The sequence below is a fragment of the Nansenia antarctica genome (genome assembly GCF_963989245.1).
Source record: "Nansenia antarctica genome assembly, chromosome: 16".
Classification (NCBI taxonomy): Eukaryota; Metazoa; Chordata; class Actinopteri; order Argentiniformes; family Microstomatidae; genus Nansenia; species Nansenia antarctica.
In genome coordinates this window covers 22189534-22209796 of record NC_137686.1, presented here as the reverse complement: position 1 = coordinate 22209796, position 20263 = coordinate 22189534, and the positions used below count along the sequence as shown (strand labels likewise).

Genomic DNA, 20263 nt, shown 5'->3' with positions numbered 1-20263 from the left:
GGACACGGACACGGACACGGACACGGACACGGACACGGACACGGACACACAGACACACACACAGACACACACACACACACACACACACACACACACCTACCTGTAGGAGAGCATGGAAAGCTCGGCTCATGTATCCTCTCCAGGCCTGGGGCAGCAGTAGGGCGCGGTGCCATTCTGAGGGTTGGATGTTCACCTGCCCACAGAGAGGAAGACACAGAGAGACACTAAGGGCCCCATTTTCCTTGGCAAAACAGTACTGAACTGTGCAAAAATACCCCCAAACCCTGTTCAACAGCAGGGGTAATTAACTGGCAGTCTGTAAACTGATTTAATGTGGTTGTCACATGATTTACTAAAACCAGAGAGAAAACTGTAGAAAGGACCACATGGGCCTATGTTTACATTCACTTAATTATAGAAATATATATTTTCTTACACCACAGTCATCTCAAGAATGGTGCGGAGGATTGCCTAATTGTGGTTTCCACAATCCCATATGGGATGAGTCTCACGCAACAGAACATAGTTTGTTGTTCATTAGGATCTACTTTAGTCTACAGCCTTCCAAGAGTCTGTAACACCATATATTTAAAAAAAAATAGTAGGGAAATCAGGGAAGGAGTGTGACTAGTGTGACTAGTGTTAAAAGGGAGGTCACCTCATGAATGAGAGAAGCCAACATCTGCTGGTAGCTACGGGCTCTGCTAAGCAGGAATCGATTGATTGGTCGCCCTTCACGGTCCGTCTGAACAGGCAGATCAAAGGAGAGGAGTAGACCGACTGGAACACAAGACACATCGTTGGATGGTACTTTTATTGTATCTATGTAGTGTGCACCTTGTCAATCTCTAGAATAAAGACTGAAGTGAATTTAAGACATAATGAAGATAAAGTTATAGTTCCTTTTTCCGCGTTTTGTACTGCAGCTCATTCATGAGTGAATACTGTAGAAGCAGAAGCAGGTAGGGGTGGGCATCGACGATCGATAATTGATCGATAAGGATCTTGGTCGATCACAAAATAAAACATTTGGTCGATCACAAAAAAAAAAAAAAATTTTTTTTTTTTTTTTGTGATCGACCAAATGTTTTATTTTGTGATCGACCAAGATCCTTATCGATCAATTATCGATCGTCGATGCCCACCCCTAGAAGCAGGACTATTGAGAGAGTTATACAGGACCATTACGCTACAGAAGAGGATTCTGTGGCTATATCGGGTAAAAGAGAGACCCATAAGTTATATTACAGTACGTGTCAGCCACATAGTTTCATTTTGAGACAAAAATGGAAGGTTACAAATCACCAACGTATCATCTTAATCTTTTTAGAAATGAATCCAACACGCTCTGCATTTCTGTTTTTAGAACGTTTACAAGTTCCCAAAGGGCACCATGTACACATGAACACTGTTTTCTGTTTATTTTGGACGAAAACTGCCAGGTTTGGTCATAGCCAATGCATGATCTTTTGTGCGCCATCCGGCTGGTGTTGGGCCTGTGCGGTTTTCAGTCATTGTCAGCCAGTCAATCCCTTTGATTAAAGAATAATTTATTTCTACTGGCTCATTAAGAGTAAAGTGAAAAAGCTGTTCTTACCTGCCAGGCCAGGTTTAAGTCCGGGCTGCTTATTTTTCTCATATGTCTTCAACATGAAGGCAGGGATCCCAGCCACAGTCTTCCCCTGGTCGGAGTGCAGGCTCTCCCTTCTCAGGGCCGTGTGGTACACCCTGCGGGGCATCTGGCTCATCTCCTGCCTGACCAGTGATGTCAGGAAGCTCTCCAGAGCTGAAAAGGAAAGTAGGATGTCTGGGATCTTAGGGGGGGTTTAGGAGCCATTGAGGAGCGTGAGCAATACTGGATGTTTGAGTCTGATACAGATGCCTCTTTCTAGGCAGCAAAGTTCAGCAGGGAAATTTAAAAAGATATTTGTAGTTTAAAAAAAATAAAAATAATTAAGTGTTGAGTGTTGAAGAGCCCACTCAATATAACAAACAACAGTTTTAGGATCACTAAATACCGATAATTTGTTAGCAAACTTTGCTAGTTTTCGAGTGGGTTTGGGGACATTTTGATTCAATACGATTCATGAAGTGTTCGTTCTTGCATCCAGAGCTCGGTGGGAGGTCACATTTCCCCAGCCACACACTCAACCTTAGTGGCCAGCCTGCCATTGGGATTAAACATGTTAATGTTAAACATGTTAATGTACCTGGCAGGACTGATATGGGTGTGAGGCCAAGGAGCTTCAGGTATGATGAACCTGGAACCGACAGATCTTCGTCCTTCTCTTTCTCTTCCCCCTGTTCCTCCTCCTCACTCTCAGGGAGCTTTGCTACTGGCCTGACCTATCAGAAAGACAAACCAGCACACCAGAGAAATTAGACATTGTAAGGTAGCACTAAGCAAAAAAACGAACAAAAAAGTCCCTGGAAGCACTTGATTCTGTGTATGCAGCCCTAACGTAGCTGCTACATTCGTCAAGTACCCATCAGCGCAGTGTTATAACCTGGTATGTTTTGGCATTTAGCAGACGCCTTTATCCAAAGCGACTTACAACAAATAGATTTGTCTAAGTAAGTGAATCATCTATCCATCAGTCATAGCAAAAAAAAGTAATCTATGATAGGGCCAGGGGCCATTGGCAGTCTTAATGCTAGAATAATTAAGATTTTTGTATTATTATTTACAGTAGAGAAACTGTACAGGGGTTTAGAGGGGATGAAGAGGTCTTAGGAGGGACAGTTAAGGTGTAGCCTGAAGAGATAGGTACAGTCACACTCCTGCTCACTCTTAACTAGTTAATCCGCTGTGTGGTCTTGGAGTTCACACCATTCAGACTCTAGACCAGCTTGATACTCCATGACCATGTTTCCTTGGAAGAGTTTCAAACGTTGGCTGACATGCTACTGAGGAATGTGTCATTAAGGTGTCATGTGGTGGTCCATATATTTATATTTGTGCCTGTAATTGTAATGTACAGTGTCCTGCGTAAGTAATGGGACAGTGAATCATATTTTCTTCGCCATGCTTTTGTTTTGATTAATTAGTGTGTCTATTTTGTGTTTTATTGTGTATATTTAAGGTGTTGTTTTGTAATCATATTTGTATATTGTAGACAGGGCGCACCTGCAAAAGAGACATTGGTCGTAGTGTGTTTCCCTAGATAAATAAAGGATACATAAAGAAAATAATTTGTAATGAGCTGTGTGTAAATTGTTGTTTTCATAATCAATTATTTAACATGAGCATGTTCTCTTGGCTACAGTACATTGATGACTATTAATGAATAGTAAGTATAATGTCAGCAGCACAATGTTTCTGGCTGGTTCACAGAGTTGAACTAACCTGTTCAGGGAGGTGCAGGACTGTGTGTGCTGCCCCCGGGAACTGGGATAGAGCCCTGTACCCACACCTGGCCACTGTAGGGTCCTGAGACACACACACACACACACACACACACCATTAGCTGATTCTCCCAGTCTCTCTCTCTCTCTCAGTCTCTCTCTCAGTCTCTCTCAGTCTCTCTCTCTCTCTCTCAGTCTCTCAGTCTTTCTCAGTCTCTCTCAGTCTCTCTCTCTCTCAGTCTCTCTCTCTCTCTATCTCTCTGTCTCTCTCTCAGTCTCTCTCTCTCTGTCTCTCTCTCAGTCTCTCTCTCTCTCAGTCTCTCAGTCTCTCTCTCAGTCTCTCTCAGTCTCTCTCAGTCTCTCTCTCTCTCTCAGTCTCTCTCAGTCTCTCTCTCTCTCAGTCTCTCTCTCTCAGTCTCTCTGTCTCTCTCTCTGTCTCTCTCTCTGTCTCTCTCTCTCTCTCAGTCTCTCTCTCAGTCTCTCTCTCAGTCTCTCTCAGTCTCTCTCTCAGTCTCTCTCTCTCTCTCTCTCTCTCTCAGTCTCTCTCAGTCTCTCTCTCAGTCTCTCTCTCAGTCTCTCTCAGTCTCTCTCTCAGTCTCTCTCTCTCCCTCTCTCTCTCTCTCTCAGTCTCTCAGTCTCTCTCTCTCATACTTTTGTCAAAGTTGTACACCTGTATGAAAAAAGCGTCTCTAGTAATAACATCATCAAGATGTGCTCGTTCAACACTGACCTTGTGGAGAGCATAGATCCAGAGGAAACTGACCACCTGCTCTTTGAATTTCTGTGGGAAAATGAGGCGAATGGTGAAACATACAGTACAAGCGTACAGGCCCTGCACATGACAACTCAAGATAAGCGTCAGCAGAACAACAACAACAACAAAAAACTTCTAGAATGGGAAAAGGGCGTCATAGTGACATGTGAATGTGTGTTGAATTGACTGAATCACGCTCTCGTGATGAGTAGCCCAGCCTCAGACTTAAGCTTGAATGTCACCCTCGGACCTACCTAAATGTATGGAAATAACAAGAACAAGCTCTCACCCCCACCCCCTTGACACTTAACATAGATTTGTAAGGACAGGATAGGTATAAGTCAGATAACGGTAGTACCTCTTGGGCATCTGATAAAGCTAGGTGGCATCTTTGCCATATTGCCATCCCATTACTACTACCTATCCTTACAGATCTGTGGAACAGGCCACAGCCTGAAGTACCTCATATTCCTCTGTCTTCACAGTCAGCTGTGGCACCAAAGCGAGGAGCTCTGCTATGGCCTCAACCACCAAGGGCCTGGACTCACAGGTCAACCGAGGGCCCAGCGCCGTCCACACGGAGCCAATGTCCACCACCTGCAACATAAGGTTCATTTTCCTTATGTAACAGTCATGTCATGTATTAAGTCATCACTTTGAGTGCTGACCCCAGTGTAATTACACATGTTACACATATGAACTTGGATAATCCGCTGGGGCTGGCCGCTGGCACCTACTCCTCGACTAAGACAAGATACCTGCAGGCTGGCTAGCACATTTTCCGAAGTCCGAATCCTTGAAGTAAAGTTTCCCCAGTGAGTGTGTGGTTTACCTCAGCCCGGCAGAGCTCCTGTAGGCCTTGCAGGGCTAGGACAGCTGGCGTGGCCTGGTCTGTCCTGGAGCACTGGGAGAGAGTGTGTGTAATGGCGGACAGCATGTCCCCTCCGTGCTGGTAAGGCCTGGGGAGAGCACACACACACACACACACACACACAGACACAGATACAGACACAGACACAGACACAGACACAGACACAGACACAGACAGACACACACAGACACAGATACAGACACAGACACAGACAGACACACACGGACAAAGACACAGACACAGACACACACAGACAGACACACACAGACAGACACACACAGACACACACACACACAGACAGACAGACACACACTTACACACACAGACACACACACACAGACACACACAAAAGCTTGGTGTCACTAACAACCTGACAAGTTGTTATGTGCTTCATCTTTTCTGACCGGCAGACAGTTGTTGCCTATGCTAGCTTGCAACAGAACATTAAAGAAAACCTGGAGCTCTGCTTAAACATCCCACTTGATGGTATGACGCGTCTGGAGGCATCACCCCTTTGTGGCTACTTTCTGCAAAGGATTTCCCCAGGCTTTCTGATCAAGGAAAGCCTCGTCTCACCAAGGTTAGCTATGGACAACACCAATTATGTCCGTCAATATGTTATATTCAATATGTAAGCCCATTAAAATGTGGTATTCTACAGTCCTGACTAAACAAAACCAGTGCATTATTGTTTGTGTGTTATTGATCTCATTCAATTATTACACTGTTACACAACGTCAACAAATGAACGTCTCCGTGCGTCACTCTGGGCACTTTGGTTAATCATGAGGGCCTGGGGGCTTCTAGTGTTAAAAGCAAAAAAGATTAAGTGCATTTTCACTTCATTTTCTACAATGTAGACGTAAGTATTATCACTCTATATGGTTAGTTTAAAGAGACAGAGGGCCAATCCCAATTCACCCCTACGGCTTCGTTTTCACCCCCATGGCTTCGTTTTGTGCGTTCACGTTTAGGGTAGGGGTGTCCAAATTCATATTTCATCGAGGGCTAAGGGGTAGGGGGAGGGCTATCCACGGCTTCGTTTGGAGCGATTTCAGGACCAGGCTAGCTTCATGCATTTTTCCATGTTTCCCTTTTCTATGATACTACTGATGACGTATCAGGGTCTTGAAGGGTTTGTCCCGTTTCATAGGGAAAGATTTCAACCACTATGGCTTGTGGCTCTGTTCCGAAGGCCTTGGCTCAAAATCGAGTGGCACTCGAAAACGAGCCATAGGGGTAGAAAAGGGAATCGGGATTGGGGCCAGAGTAACACAGTAAGTGTAGGAGGGCACCTCTCTCTGCAGATGTCCCTGACACAAGCAGCTCTGGCCAGGATCTGTTCCCACTGCGCGTCCTTCCCCACCGGCACAGCAGACCTCTCCACCTGGGCCATCATCCTCTGCAGGTCAGGGTACACACGCTCCTGCCAGGGGAGAGACACAAACCCGTAGTCGCCTTGGCTCTCCTTTCTGTTTGTCATTGTCTAATCATTGATGTTTCAAATTTGCTCTGTTATGTTGTCTAATCATTGATGTTTAAATTTCATTTGCTCTGTATATGTAAAGCACCCTGTGCATTCGTGCTGAGAAGGGTGCCATATAAATAAAGTTTTACTTTTACTTACTTACTTACATAATACAACATACCCATAAATAAATGAAACATTTAAGACTTTACCATAATTCTCTATGCGGTGTAGAAATCACACTTCAATCGCATATACTAGTCATTTAAGCCCCGAAATGTACTAAATGCACCAAAATCTGCGTGTATTTGAGCATGATTTGATGATTTGATGGCACAGTATTTTAATATCCAGCCTAAAACAAGAAAGTCTGGGATTAGGGAGTGTTCTGACTAAAAAATAATGAAGGTTGTGTTTGCCACCTTACGGTTGAACAGTTGGCTAGTAGTGAATGCTATGAAGAATGCAATAGGAGGTAAGGCCAAAGCCAACCTCAAAAACAATGACGACAAATTACAAAAATGTTAAATACATCAGGATGTCAGTGGTGAAGACTATCCCATTTGCAAGAAACCAAGAGGAAAAATACCTTTGAGTGAACAGAAATAGCTAGTCCTTCATTCGTTTTCGAGGCGTTTGGTGACGCAACCTTCACTGACCTGTTTCTCCCACAAAGCCTCCATTAGGCGCAGTGCCGTTGCCCTCAGCTTGGGGGCGCTGCCCAACATCTGGATGGTGTTCAGCACCTGAGGAACACACAACTGACAGAGCCACAAAGAAGAAAATAAGGGAAGGCTAACATGCCCAATCCAATTAGCTTCCATGCCAAATAGCTGTCCAGGCACATGTTTTGGTATAAAGTTGAAATACAGTACTGGGGAATGTGACCACTCTCAAGCAGATGTTGATATGGCATGATAATCATTAAATAATAGTTGTAAACATAGCTATACATTTGTTTGTTTACACACACATGCCTACGTGTTTATCGTGTAAGCTAAACGAGTTATGTTGCAATGAGAACAGGCCAGAACAGCGGTACCGTGTTGGTCCCGAGGTTCGGCAAGGAGAACAGCACAGCGTGAGACAAGTCCGGGTCGCACTCCTTCCCCAGCCGAAACAACAGAACAGGGAGAAGGGATGTGACCTGCAGAGAGAGAGAGAGAGAGAGAGAGAGAGAGAGAGAGAGAGAGAGAGAGAGAGAGAGAGAGAGAGAGAGAGAGAGAGAGAAAGAGAGAGAGAGGCAGTTGGATGGAGCCAGCTGTAGTTCAGACGGGGGACCTGAAGTCCATCAGGTGACATGTGGTTCACACGTTTGCATAACACCATCACATGTTCGAGGACACAGTGGCTTAAAAGCAGCCAGTCGTCCTCCGTAGCATACTACAGTTGTGACACCATTGCACTGGCTACGAGAGCATGACATTGTTTATTAATGTTGATTAATTAATCAGCACGATCATGAAGATATGATACTTCTGTGTTTGAAGTTGAGATCAAATTTAATTAACTAGCGTGTTTTAGCTACTAACCTGTGCAGGGTCCACACTGGCGATGGCTACGGTGGTCTTTAAGGCCAGTCTGGAGACCTCCGTCTGGCCAGTGACGATGAGGTGGGCTACGATGAGGGTCAGGGGTAGGGGGACATGCTGGCTAAAAGGCAGGGCTGAGGTGACCGACAGGAGCCACTCACAGGCTGCGGCCGGGTCCCCTGCCACCTTGTAAAGCACCCGTATGGCCATCTGCAGCTCACTATACCAGGGACTAAGGGGTAAGGCCAACCAGGGCCGGACCTGCAGAGGAAAGGGGGAAGAGGTCATGGGTATACAGGTCCTCTTTAAAACAAAATGTATTCTGAGAATCATCTCTAGTCAAATTGAGCGTTGCTGAAATCCAATAATAATGGGAGTATTAATATAATAATAATAATAATAATAATAAAAAGAAATGTTCTGTTTATATACAAGCTACCTTTTCATACATTCACACATTCCAATTCACTATTGACTTTGAAACCAAAAACAAGGTGCAGAATGTATTACTAATGCCAATAGAATGCATAGTACCAAGAGTGTTACCTCAGAAGGACAAGTGTTACCTCAGAAGGACAAGAGTGTTACCTCAGAAGGACAAGAGTGTTACCTCAGAAGGACAAGAGTGTTACCTCAGAAGGACAAGAGTGTTACCTCAGAAGGACAAGAGCGTTACCTCAGAAGGACAAGAGTGTTACCTCAGAAGGACAAGAGGGTTACCTCAGAAGGACAAGAGCGTTACCTCAGAAGGACAAGAGTGTTACCTCAGAAGGACAAGAGTGTTACCTCAGAAGGACAAGAGTGTTACCTCAGAAGGACAAGAGTGTTACCTCAGAAGGACAAGAGCGTTACCTCAGAAGGACAAGAGGGTTACCTCAGAAGGACAAGAGTGTTACCTCAGAAGGACTAGAGTGTTACCTCAGAAGGACTAGAGTGTTACCTCAGAAGGACAGGCTGTCTCTCTTTGGGCGTTCTGCAGCAGGGTCTGAGCCAGGCTCTGGTTGTGTGAGTGGGTGTGGGGGTCCGTCAGGGGCTCCATGAGGGTGGAGCAGGATAGGACCTGAAGGAGGGGCAGCACCAGGACGGGGGTCCCCCAAGGGGGATGCTTCACCTCTGGGGGGGCCAGACGCAAGGCTGCAGGGGAAAGACAACTCACAGTGAAGATGGGTGAATGTTTCTGTGAGGGTGTATGTAAATGTATGTATATGTAAGCTGGAAAAAGAGCACGAGAGAGGGAGAGAGAGAGAGAGAGAGAGAGAGAGAGAGAGAGAGAGAAAGAGAGAGAGAGAGAGAGAAAGAGAGAGAGAGAGAGAGAGAGAGAGAGAGAGAGAGAGAGAGAGAGAAAGAGAGAGAGAGAGAAGGAGAAGGATTGAAAAGTAAAAACTGCAGTGTAGAGATAGAAAGTGTAACACTACAAACAGTATTTTCAGGAAGCAGATGTTGAGAGGATAGCAGGACAACATGGCCATACCCAGACTGAGCAGGCCTGCCTGCTGGGACACTGGGGACTCCAGGAGCAGCAGGGCCAAGCCTACCATCACCTCCCCCAGCGGGAACTCCTACAAAAGAAGAGGGCATGTCTCAGAACCAGGGAAAGACGTTTTTAGAGCAGTGGGAATACAATGATAGCTTTGAAAGCACCAGGATTGTAAAGCGGGTACAGACCTCAGCTTTGCCCTTAATGTGGTGCTTTATGTTGTCTCTTGATTTTGACCACTTTTACTATATTTGTACCTTTTATAAACAAAAAGCATTCCTTGCGGGCACTTGAAACATTGTTCCATGGTTTATTAACAACCGTCTCAAACGAGAGGCGATAGCAAATCAGGAAGATGCTGCCGTTTGTAAACCCTGAAGGTGAGATAAACAAATAAGCAACTTTATAGAGCTGTGTGTGAACCCCCTGTTCAGACTGTTATCTATATCGTGCACATACGAGAAGTACACTTTCATGTGATTGTATTTCAAAATATCACACAAAACGGACGTAAGGTACGAGTATGATCTTCTACGAGAAAACATGAGGTAAATAGGGTATATGCAGTGCTTCAGAGAACTGAGGAAAAGGGCAAATGTCAACTTTCACTTCTGTGCACTCACGTCTCCACCGTGACGTAGCAGCTGGTGTAGGAGGTGTAGCAGTGGGCGGCAGTCCCCGCTGAGGTTCATGCTGAGCTGACAGGCACACAGGAGCTGCAGAGCCAACTGAGCTCTCTCAGGCCCCCAGCGGCCCTCCGGGGACCTCAGCAGGGCCGGGAGCAGGACTTCCACAAAGTTCTGCAGGTCCAACACTGCCTCCACACTGTCAATCTGCAGCAAGAGACCAGAAAATGCCAGGAAAACAAAAGGAAAGACAAACAAATACTTGATGGATAAGGCGACAAAATTGCAACCCTTTTCACATAAAAAGGGTAATAATATACGAACAGCAGTTGTTTCATGGTGGAACCAGTATATCACCTGCATATGCGGGACCAGCTCGTAGAGACAGCGAACCAGGCTATGAGACACTTCTGAGGTCCGATCGTCTTGGTCTTTTTCCTGGCGGTGCTTTCCTGGCTGGCTGGGCAGTAGGACGCTGAGGAGGCTGCGTCTGAGCAGGGCATGCTGGGGGAGGCGCTGGGGCTCGCAGTACAAGTAGCGCAGGAAGGGAGCTAGCATGGTCACGTAAACCAGCTCATCCCTACAAACAGGCACACAGTGTGAGACCTCTACTTTCAAAGGGATAGTTTCCCCTCTTTCTGAAATGTTTACCGTATTTATAACCTACCTAGGGTGACGACGGTTCATTCATAGTTTTCAAAAAAAATCTGTCGGGTAGTTAGTAGTATGTGCGGCTAACACAGGCGTCTGCTAAATGTCAAAAATGTAAATGTCACTAGTTGTAATAACCATGTTATCGGCCACTCGCGGCCTCTTGTGTGGGGCTTGTGGTGAAAGGAAACCTTGCCTGTCAACAGCCCTCTGGATAAAATCATCAATCTCCAGCAGCAAAGCAGGCCAGCAGTCCGGACGGTTCTCCAACGCTGTGATGTATGGGTGAGGGCTGCTCCTGCAAGATATGAATAAAATAAATAAATAAATAAATAATAGAAAATGCCACTGTTAGCTTTGTGGCTAACTTGTGGTGGAATGGTTCACAAATCAATCAGCGAGCGGCATTAGCCTAGAGTTTAGAGAGGCCAGCTAGCAATTGGAAGGCCGCTGGTCCTCAGGAGGGATCTGCATGTGAGCTGGCGACTGGAGGGTTGCTGGCATCATATCTAAGGTGCCTTCCACTGCCGTTGTGCAAGGCACTTAACCCCTAATTGCTCCAGGGGCGATGACTATGGCGGACCCTGTGCCTAGGGCAAAATATACATTTTGTTGTACTCTTTACTGTGCAATGACAAAAGGCTGAATCTAATCTAATCTAATCAATGCTGTACAGCCCATCAGAATTGTCTGATGTCAGTAAATTACCCAAATGAGGTATCACTATCAACAGAACCTCTCGCTTATTTGGCGGTAACAGGGCGGTTTGCATCTGAGCAAACCCCAGCTCGATTTTTCCTGTCCGTCTGGAATTACTATCCTGACTCTGTCACCGTAACTACACTACTCACCCCACCCACTCAGTATGCCTTTTTAAAGGGGCAGTTCCATGGTAATATTACTCATAACTGTGAGATAGAAGGATGATGGTATTGTCTGTTAGAGTAAGGTCTTGTGATGTGAACGGACCTGATGGAGTAGGGACATGTGAAGGGTGGTGCTCTGTCACAGTTGTCTGCTTGCATTTGGAGTAGCCTTCCGATCACCTTTATCAAACCCTGCACGTTCCTGTTCAAAAAAGAATAAACAAGCAAAATATCAAATTAGGCAATTATAATGTACCAATGAGAGAATTATAGTATGTATTTTGTGTGCATATTGTGTCATTCACAGGGTGGTTTCCCGTACACAAATAAAGACTAAAGGCCAATGCACGTGGCGTGCGATTTTTGTCGCCGGACAAAATTCGATTTTGAAGTTTGAATTGAAGTCTATGGGAAAATCTCATCCCAATGCACACGGCCCCGATTTTAATCGCACCGCGAAAATTCTATTCCATTCCTATTGTAATCAGCCTGCCTGGTCCGACTACGTAACAATAAAGTAACAATTGAGAATGGAATGTTGTGGTGCGACAAAATCGCATCGCACGCCGTGTGCATTGGGATGAGATTTTCTATGATTTTCTCATAGACTTCAATTGGTGTGAGTTGAAAATCGAATTTTGCGGTGCGACAAAATCGCATCGCACGCCGTGTGCATTGCAATCGAATGTTGTCCGGCGACAAAAATCGCACGCCGTGTGCATTGGCCTTAAGAATCACTTGAAATGGCAAATTATTGTTGAAGCTTAAATTTGAACGTTGAACTTATCGAACCAAGGCATCTTTGGAAATCCTGAATATTTATAGCTGGCTTCAAAACATGCAGCTTGGTTCAGCTCAGTAGTTTGAAAAAGGTCAAATTTCACTCTCTTACACTTACTTACTTACTTACTTACTGTACTTACTTCTCTTACACTTGATGTGACTTAACAATAAACTTGAAACAAATCATGGAACAAAGATGGCCAACTCAGACATATGCTGCAAATCGTTTTTTTTATCCAGGCATAAAAAAGGAGGTCTAGGGTTATTACCTGGCTGAAGGTAGGAGGTCTAGGGTTATTACCTGGCTGAAGGTAGGAGGTCTAGGGTTATTACCTGGCTGAAGGTAGGAGGTTGAGGATTCGGTTGAGGACATAAGGAAGATCTGCATGGCCTTGCTCAACCAGAGAAACCAGGGCATCGCAACAGGTAAAGCGCACAGTAGCGCAGTCACTACAACACTGTTCCCACAGCACTTCCACAGCTGGGCCCTACAACACAGCAGCGTAATATGGAACAATGTTTAACGTAGGAAAAAACTGCAGGAAACACAGAAATACTCAGAAACACAGTCCGATAACATTCAGAATCCAAGATCAGTCAGACACACACACTCACCTGGGCAAGGGCCTGGGTGATCCTCTCATTCTGGCCCTTCTCTTTCAGAACAGCAGCAACAAGGCTCCTCACCGTCTGCAGACACAAAGTGACACACAAAAAGTCTCTAGTTATGTTTACATTCTGCAGCTTAGACCATATGGACTTCCACAGTGTTTAGAGAGACCATTGACTTCCACAGTGTATAGAGAGACCATTGACTTCCATAGTGTTTAGAGAGACCATTGACTTCCATAGTGTATAGAGAGACCATTGACTTCCATAGTGTTTAGAGAGACCATTGACTTCCATAGTGTATAGAGAGACCATTGACTTCCAGAGACCATTGACTTCCATAGTGTTTAGAGACCATTGACTTCCATAGTGTTTAGAGAGACCATTGACTTCCATAGTGTTTAGAGAGACCATTGACTTCCATAGTGTTTAGAGAGACCATTGACTTCCATAGTGTTTAGAGAGACCATTGACTTCCATAGTGTCTAGAGAGACCATTGACTTCCATAGTGTTTAGAGAGACCATTGACTTCCATAGTGTTTAGAGAGACCATTGCTCAGTGATTACTTTACCTGAACCTGTATAAGAGGGCTGGGAAAGTCAAATCTCTTTTTCAAACTCTCACTCATCTTCTCCGGTCGTGCCTGAAAATAGGGAAAGTGTAAAAGATTAGAAGAAAATTATATATTTTTGTTCGTTTGGCTTTTGTATTTACAAGGAGATCACTTAGACATGCGACAAAAAGGGGCTCTGCTGTAACAGTAGCCTACATCTCCAGGCTACTGCGCTAACCTGCTCTTTTCAGTGTGTCCAATACTACTCTGTGTTTGTTCTATTCAGAAATCGTGTATCTTTATCCCTGCAACAATGGAAAAAGCCATTTAATAAATGGCATTCATGTTAATAAACAAATGTCATGTGTGTACAGACTCGAGCAGATGTAAATGTGAAGAAAAATAAACAAGTTAATGGGGAAATAAGCAAGCTCAGACACAAATAAACTGGGGATGCTCGAATTGATCGGCCAGCAATCGGTATCGAGTCACAAAAACATTAAGTTTGGTTGTGTGGGAGCGCTACAGAGGCTCAATGGAAAACATGATGTTATTGTACCTTTCAACAGATCCAGATGTTTTTAGGTGCACATCTTTTCTACTTCGCTATATCAAGCAGCCATGCCAGTTAAACTCAGTGATTGGTAGAAAACAGGGCAAGTAGCTTCCTACTCTATAAAATACCAAACCTTTTTACTAGGAATTCCAAACTTCCTGTAATGTAGCAATGTTACGTTTCCACATGTAGCGGTGTTATGTTTCCACATACAGTGCCCTCCACAAGTATTGGAAAGACGAAGAATTTTGCCTAACTCTACACTGCAACAGTTTGGAATTTGAAATCAAACACAATTGCTATGGGGTCAACAAGCTTTAGAGCTCAGCTTTAATTCAATGTTGTTGTTTTTTGCAGATTGATATGGGTACACCATTTAGAATGTGATGGTAGTCTCCCGGAGAGTGTTCCTGATCTGTGGGATAGTTGTTTTAGGGTTTTTCCTAATTATGCTGATAATTATTTGGTAGAATGGTTGAAGTCTTCCTTGGCCTACCAGCTGAGCTCACTTATTTTTAATGATGCTCCAAGCTGTTCATTTCAGCAAGCCTAAGGTTTTGGCTATGTTTCTGATGTTTGTGTTGTTTCAGATTTTTCGGCCCAATAATGACTTCCTTGACTTGCAGTGACAATTATTTGGTCTTCATGTTGACACCTATAGCAGACTCCAAGGGGAAAAGTAAAGGCTACAATCAATACAAGAAATGTACAGCTCTCTTTTGCCTGCACAACTGATGTGATCTCTTAAAACAGGGGGACTATGTACAATAAGGTAGTCATTTCTAAAAGGTGAAACCAATATGAAAAATAAAAGCAGTGAATTAAAGCGGAGAAGCTCTGTTTCAACCTCATAGTCGGCTAATTGTTTTGATTTCTAAATCTAAAAGGCTAAAAGAAGACAAAATGCTTCCTCTTTCCAATAATGGAGAGCACCCTTTGGCAGGACATGTGTTGCAGAGTAGGACATCAGGGAGTTATCGCCAGTACCGATATATATTTTGGATCTCTACATGGCTGCTGCCAGTGGACTCATAGCCTATGAAACAAGAGCAGAACTGAGTGATGCCTTAAAATACAGCCACCAGCTTTATCCTACTACAAATGCAGTGTAGACTACACCTACTCTAAAGAAAAGCAATCCTGGTGGGGGGGGTGGGGTGGGGTGGTATTGCTATGAAAGCCGACCCTTGCAGTGTAATCTGACAGGTGGCACTTGCCAGTACATAATTTTGCATGAATTTAATGCATTATTCACAAGATACCTTCTAGAATGACTTGCTACCTAGCTGTCCCGTTTCAGAAGTAAACTGAATCTTGGGGTTGTCCCGTTAAGCATGACAATGAGATAGAGTGCACTGACCACCAGCTGCTTCTAACCAGGCCGTGGCTGGCTGATAGCCAGGGGAGATCTGTATTTGCTGGTTTAACTCTATACAGGACGAAAAATGAGACAATGTACCCCCCCCACCCAGCCCCACCCCTCCTCCCTATCACGAAACTGATAACTGACGAGCCGACACTGTTGCAACACCAGTTCCATCCTTCACACACCATCAACATTCTCATTCACCTAAGATAGAAGCCACACTACTGCCCAAACGTATAACCAGGTAAGGCAACCATATTCTATTCTGCCGCAAGACTTGAAGAAATAGTTGAATTTGTTGTTTAAACTAATACTGTAGGTGTGTGAGTAAAAGACAGGCTAGACTTGTTAATGTTGGGTTTACCATAGGCCTAGTTTCACATTGCACAACCACTATTTTGGTTCTATTAGAATGTTAAAGTATTTCATTATAACGGAAATACAAATGTAGGTTATCTATGTTGGCAAAACATGGCAATGCAGAAGGCAGTGAAGTAGTCCATGTTGAAAGTGAAGCTATGTTGGTGATGTTATACAAGATCACATTATGGGTTACCATAAGGTAAAAAATGATTACTGTTCATTGTGTTCAACCGTATTCACCTTAGTTACTATGTCATGTTTTATGCTCAGTTAGTCTTAGAACATTTTCAAAACTCAGAGATACAAGTCAGCGAAATACATAAATGAAAGTCCAGTGGTTTCTAGACGGCCTTTAACTTGTTCACTAACAATGTAGACTGCCGTGTACTGCCAGCTCTGCATTCATGCACGTACAGACAATGTGACATTGTTTAAATGGCCATTCCTGTGCCTTTGCAAATGACATGATGACTATGGCTTGTTGCTTGTCCCCCTACAACTATCCTACCTATAGGCAGGCAGACAGGGACTTAGTTAGCCATTCTACTTCTCCTCTTCAGATATAAGTAACATTCCACATTTGTTGACAAAGGGATACATTGCCTCCAAAAGTGTTTGGACTGTTTTGAATTTGGGCTCTATATTCCAGCAATTTCAATTAGATATTCAATTTATATTTGGCTAAAGTACTTTCTATTTGACCATTAAAAAATAAAAGCACTTTATGTAGTTCCCCCCCCCCACCACCACCACCCCTATGAGATTTGTATCATGTGTAGGCCTATATCATTTTGAAATGCAAGTGTGATGCATTCTGAAAACAAAGATGTATTGACCATGACCTTCAATTTGCTACTTTTTTATATTGAAATAGGTTTGATTATATGAAACTTCTCATCCATCCTCCAAAGCACACACTCTCTCTCTCTCTCTCTCTCTCTCTCTCTCTCTCTCTCTCTCTCTCTCTCTCTCTCTCTCTCTCTCTCTCTCTCTCTCTCTCTCTCTCTCTCTCTCTCTCTCTCTCTCTCTCTCTCTCTCTCTCTCTCTCTCTCTCTCTCTCTCTCTCTCTCTCTCTCTCTCTCTCTCTCTCTCTCTCTCTCTCTCTCTCTCTCTCTCTCTGTCTGTCTGTCTCTCTGAGGCTGACACTCACCTCTGATTGGTCTCTCTGCCTGTCTGAGGCTGACCCTCTCCTCTGATTGGTCTCTCTGTCTGTCTGAGGCTGACCCTCTCCTCTGATTGGTCTCTCTGCCTGTCTGAGGCTGACCCTCCCTTCTGATTGGTGTCTCTGAAATACATTTGACAAAGGCCAGAGAAGATAATCTCAGTTGTTTAGCAATACCAAAATTAACTATGTGATATTGAAAAAAAACATGTGTCTTCATAAATAAGATTGCTTCTATTGGGGAGGGAAGGTTGGTGGGGGGCAGGGTACTTACCCAAAGCATTTTTGGTCAATATTTTTAAATATTCATGCCTATTGTGGCCAATCTTAATCTAAAAGAAATCACTGATTACCCCTTCATAATATTTTTTAATAATTACAAAATATTGTTTAATTCATATTTTTAAAGATAAAGGATACATCATTATCAAATCAATAGTAGTCAAATTTGTTATTTGCACTAACATATAGGCCTATCGCTTTTTCAAAATCTTTGTATTTGGAGAAGTAACTTCAGCTCTCGGACAAGTAAAAGATAAATTCACTTGTCCGAAGGACAAGTAGCCTACCTGAAAAAGCTTAATGTCAAGCCCTCTACTGCCAATGTTTGTCTATGGAGATTGCATGGCTGTATGATTGCTTTTATGCACCTGTTAGCAATGGATGTGGCTGAAATTGCTGATCCCACTAATGATCACACTAATTAGAAGGGGTGTCCACATACTTTTGACCATGTAGTGTTGAGTGATATAAAAGTTAGTAACCAGCAAAGAGATCTAATGAACTACCCTTGAGACCACGTTGCTCCAGTGCTGAGTCTCTGCACATGTTACATGCTTGTTCATCATGACCCTCTCCAACATGCTTAATCATCACCAACATAGTAAGTTGTGATCAGCTGCATACATCTAGCTGTATAGAAGTAAAGGGCCAGCACATAGACTTCATAGACTCTATTTCTTCCGTTTATTCTGGATAGATAGACTGATAACAGTAGATATGCAAAACGACAGGTGTGAAATAGGACAAGTGACTGAAACTGAGGTGATGCGTTCAGCACTGTAAAATTACAAATATAACACAAAGCTTATTCTCTGGACTCCAATAAGATCCATCTAGCTTCATTATGACTTCCGGTTTCCCTTTTCAATGCTTCAAAATAAAAGTGCGAGTTTAGAGCTGAATCCCATATTGTGGGATCACAATATGTTTTCTCTTATTTTGGATGAAGAGAAAGTACAATGTTGATCTTTACAATGTACATAAATGGTGCAATTACTTTGTAAATGTACACATGCCTATTACATTTGTATAAACTGGACTGTGCAGAAATATTTGTCGATAATTTTCAATCTAACTAATCTCTAGTATCACTCTACAACACTTCTAGAATATGGATCAAGTGAGTTTGAGTCTAAAGTGATGTTTTAGCAAAATGTTGATGGCTATTTACTCCGGCCATACATCTCAAAGTGCCCTATCTAGCCTGTTTCGTACACATATAATGGTTATAGGCTATAATTTCAATGAATCTCTAGTAACACTCTACTCAACAACACTTCTAGAATGCAGATCAGGTGAGTTTGCGTCTAAAGCCAAGATAAAGGCAAACATATTAGCAGTAGCTAGTTATTGAATCTTATTATTTCACGTTATAAAAAGTATCACATCACATCAGGTTCAGTGATGCTGGCATGTCCTGTGCGCCAGTATTTGGTGTTGGAATAGTCGTTCATATAGCCTAGTAGTGCTTACGAAAACATGATATCTTTGGGTTGATTTCATGTAAGGTTGATGTCATTAATAATACCAGGGAGGTTTCACAGACACCTATTTATTTATGTTTAAATTAGCCCTGCATTTAGCCGGCTAGCTTGTACTGACAACTGTCAGTGCAGTACATGGATGTGCGGGAGAAATGGTAAACGCAAAAACATTAGTAGTAGCTAGTAAAAACAAATTCTAATAAAGAAATGTTCTGCAAAATCTTCCACTACAGGCCGTAACACTTACAAATCAGTTCAGTAAACTTCTGGTAAATATATACAAGACAAGCTCCTCAAACTCTTACCTTTCTGATCCAGCGCTGCAGAAACGCATGTACGGTGTGTAATAAGGATCAAAATTAGTTCGCAAAAAGCAATAGAATAATTCCTAGAAATCTGACAGAACAATATTGTTGATATTGATATAAATGGTCTAACACCTTGCTTCAGTAAATTAAATTCCGTCATTATAGAATTGGGCTCATAAAAAAAAAAAAAAAAAAGGACTGGTTGATACAGTTGATTTGTGATTGTGAAACTGTAACAGTAATATTACAGTGCCTTGGTTGCATAAGAAAGAGACCAGTAGCCTGTTGAAATGTCTCAATTGGAGTTAATCTTGGTTTAAGATGTGCTGTCTAAATAGCCTTTTTTTGTTAAATGTTCCTTTGATGTTATTGAATTAACACAGAAAAGAGGTGGAGATGTCATACGGTAGTCTAATGCTCTTGTGAATACACTGTGTCATATACGGGAATACAGTAACAAGTGTACGGTTGGTTTAGGATGTGTGACCTGGCGAGAGATTCATTAAACCAGCTAAGCTAAATAGCAGCCTTCATTGCATTCAGTGGCGTTTTTACATTAGGGGCAGCGCTTGTTATATCTGTATTTTATGTTGAATACAAAATAGTGATCCAATGGTGAAATTGGTGTGTATAAATATAATAAACTTGACACACAATCCATATAGTGCTGTTTTGGAGTAATTTCTGTAGTGTGTGTGTGTGTGTGTGTGTGTGTGTGTGTGTGTGTGTGTGTGTGTGTGTGTGTGTGTGTGTGTGTGTGTGTGTGTGTGTTCTTGCAGCATATAAAGTGGCAGTACATTTCCAATACATACAGTGGGGGAAATAAGTATTCGACACATCACCAATTGTTAATTAAACATATTTCCATTACAGTTATTCACATGACATTTAGACCAGAAACAAGAACTTGACTGGGCATTCAGAAAGTTTCTAAGAGCCAAGAGTATCCCAAGAGCCAAGGACCACTCGAGCAGAGCACCAGAAAGACCTGGAAGCAGTGGTTACAGTTGTCACAAAGAAAACAAAAGGCAATCTTCAAGATGTAAAGACTGTCTATGTTGAAGAATGGCCAAAAATCTCACCTGATCACTGTGAGAGATTTATTTTTTTCGTACAGGAAGCATCTTGAAGCTGTAATTGGAAAATAAAATGTCAGTTAGCGTATTAAATAGTTCTTTCCTGTGTCATTCCACTTTATTGCACAT

At 43.0% G+C, this 20263-nt stretch overlaps 1 protein-coding gene across 1 annotated transcript in view; it reads right to left on the bottom strand.

Annotated features, from left to right (window-relative positions):
* Positions 1-13612, bottom strand: part of focad (focadhesin) — a gene marked incomplete at its 5' end in the record, with an annotated part of 32945 nt that extends 19333 nt beyond the window's left edge. Inside the window, 21 exons of the mRNA XM_080546617.1 lie at positions 101-193; positions 659-780; positions 1598-1786; positions 2211-2346; positions 3347-3430; positions 4076-4126; positions 4562-4696; positions 4932-5058; positions 6266-6396; positions 7098-7199; positions 7481-7585; positions 7971-8231; positions 8911-9104; positions 9442-9529; positions 10071-10280; positions 10431-10653; positions 10921-11022; positions 11694-11792; positions 12707-12861; positions 12989-13063; positions 13556-13612. Of these exons, the coding sequence (XP_080402743.1) occupies positions 101-193; positions 659-780; positions 1598-1786; positions 2211-2346; positions 3347-3430; positions 4076-4126; positions 4562-4696; positions 4932-5058; positions 6266-6396; positions 7098-7199; positions 7481-7585; positions 7971-8231; positions 8911-9104; positions 9442-9529; positions 10071-10280; positions 10431-10653; positions 10921-11022; positions 11694-11792; positions 12707-12861; positions 12989-13063; positions 13556-13612 (2739 nt within the window). The remainder of the gene's footprint in view (positions 1-100; positions 194-658; positions 781-1597; positions 1787-2210; positions 2347-3346; positions 3431-4075; positions 4127-4561; positions 4697-4931; positions 5059-6265; positions 6397-7097; positions 7200-7480; positions 7586-7970; positions 8232-8910; positions 9105-9441; positions 9530-10070; positions 10281-10430; positions 10654-10920; positions 11023-11693; positions 11793-12706; positions 12862-12988; positions 13064-13555) is intronic.
* Between the last annotated feature and the right edge of the window lie 6651 nt (positions 13613-20263).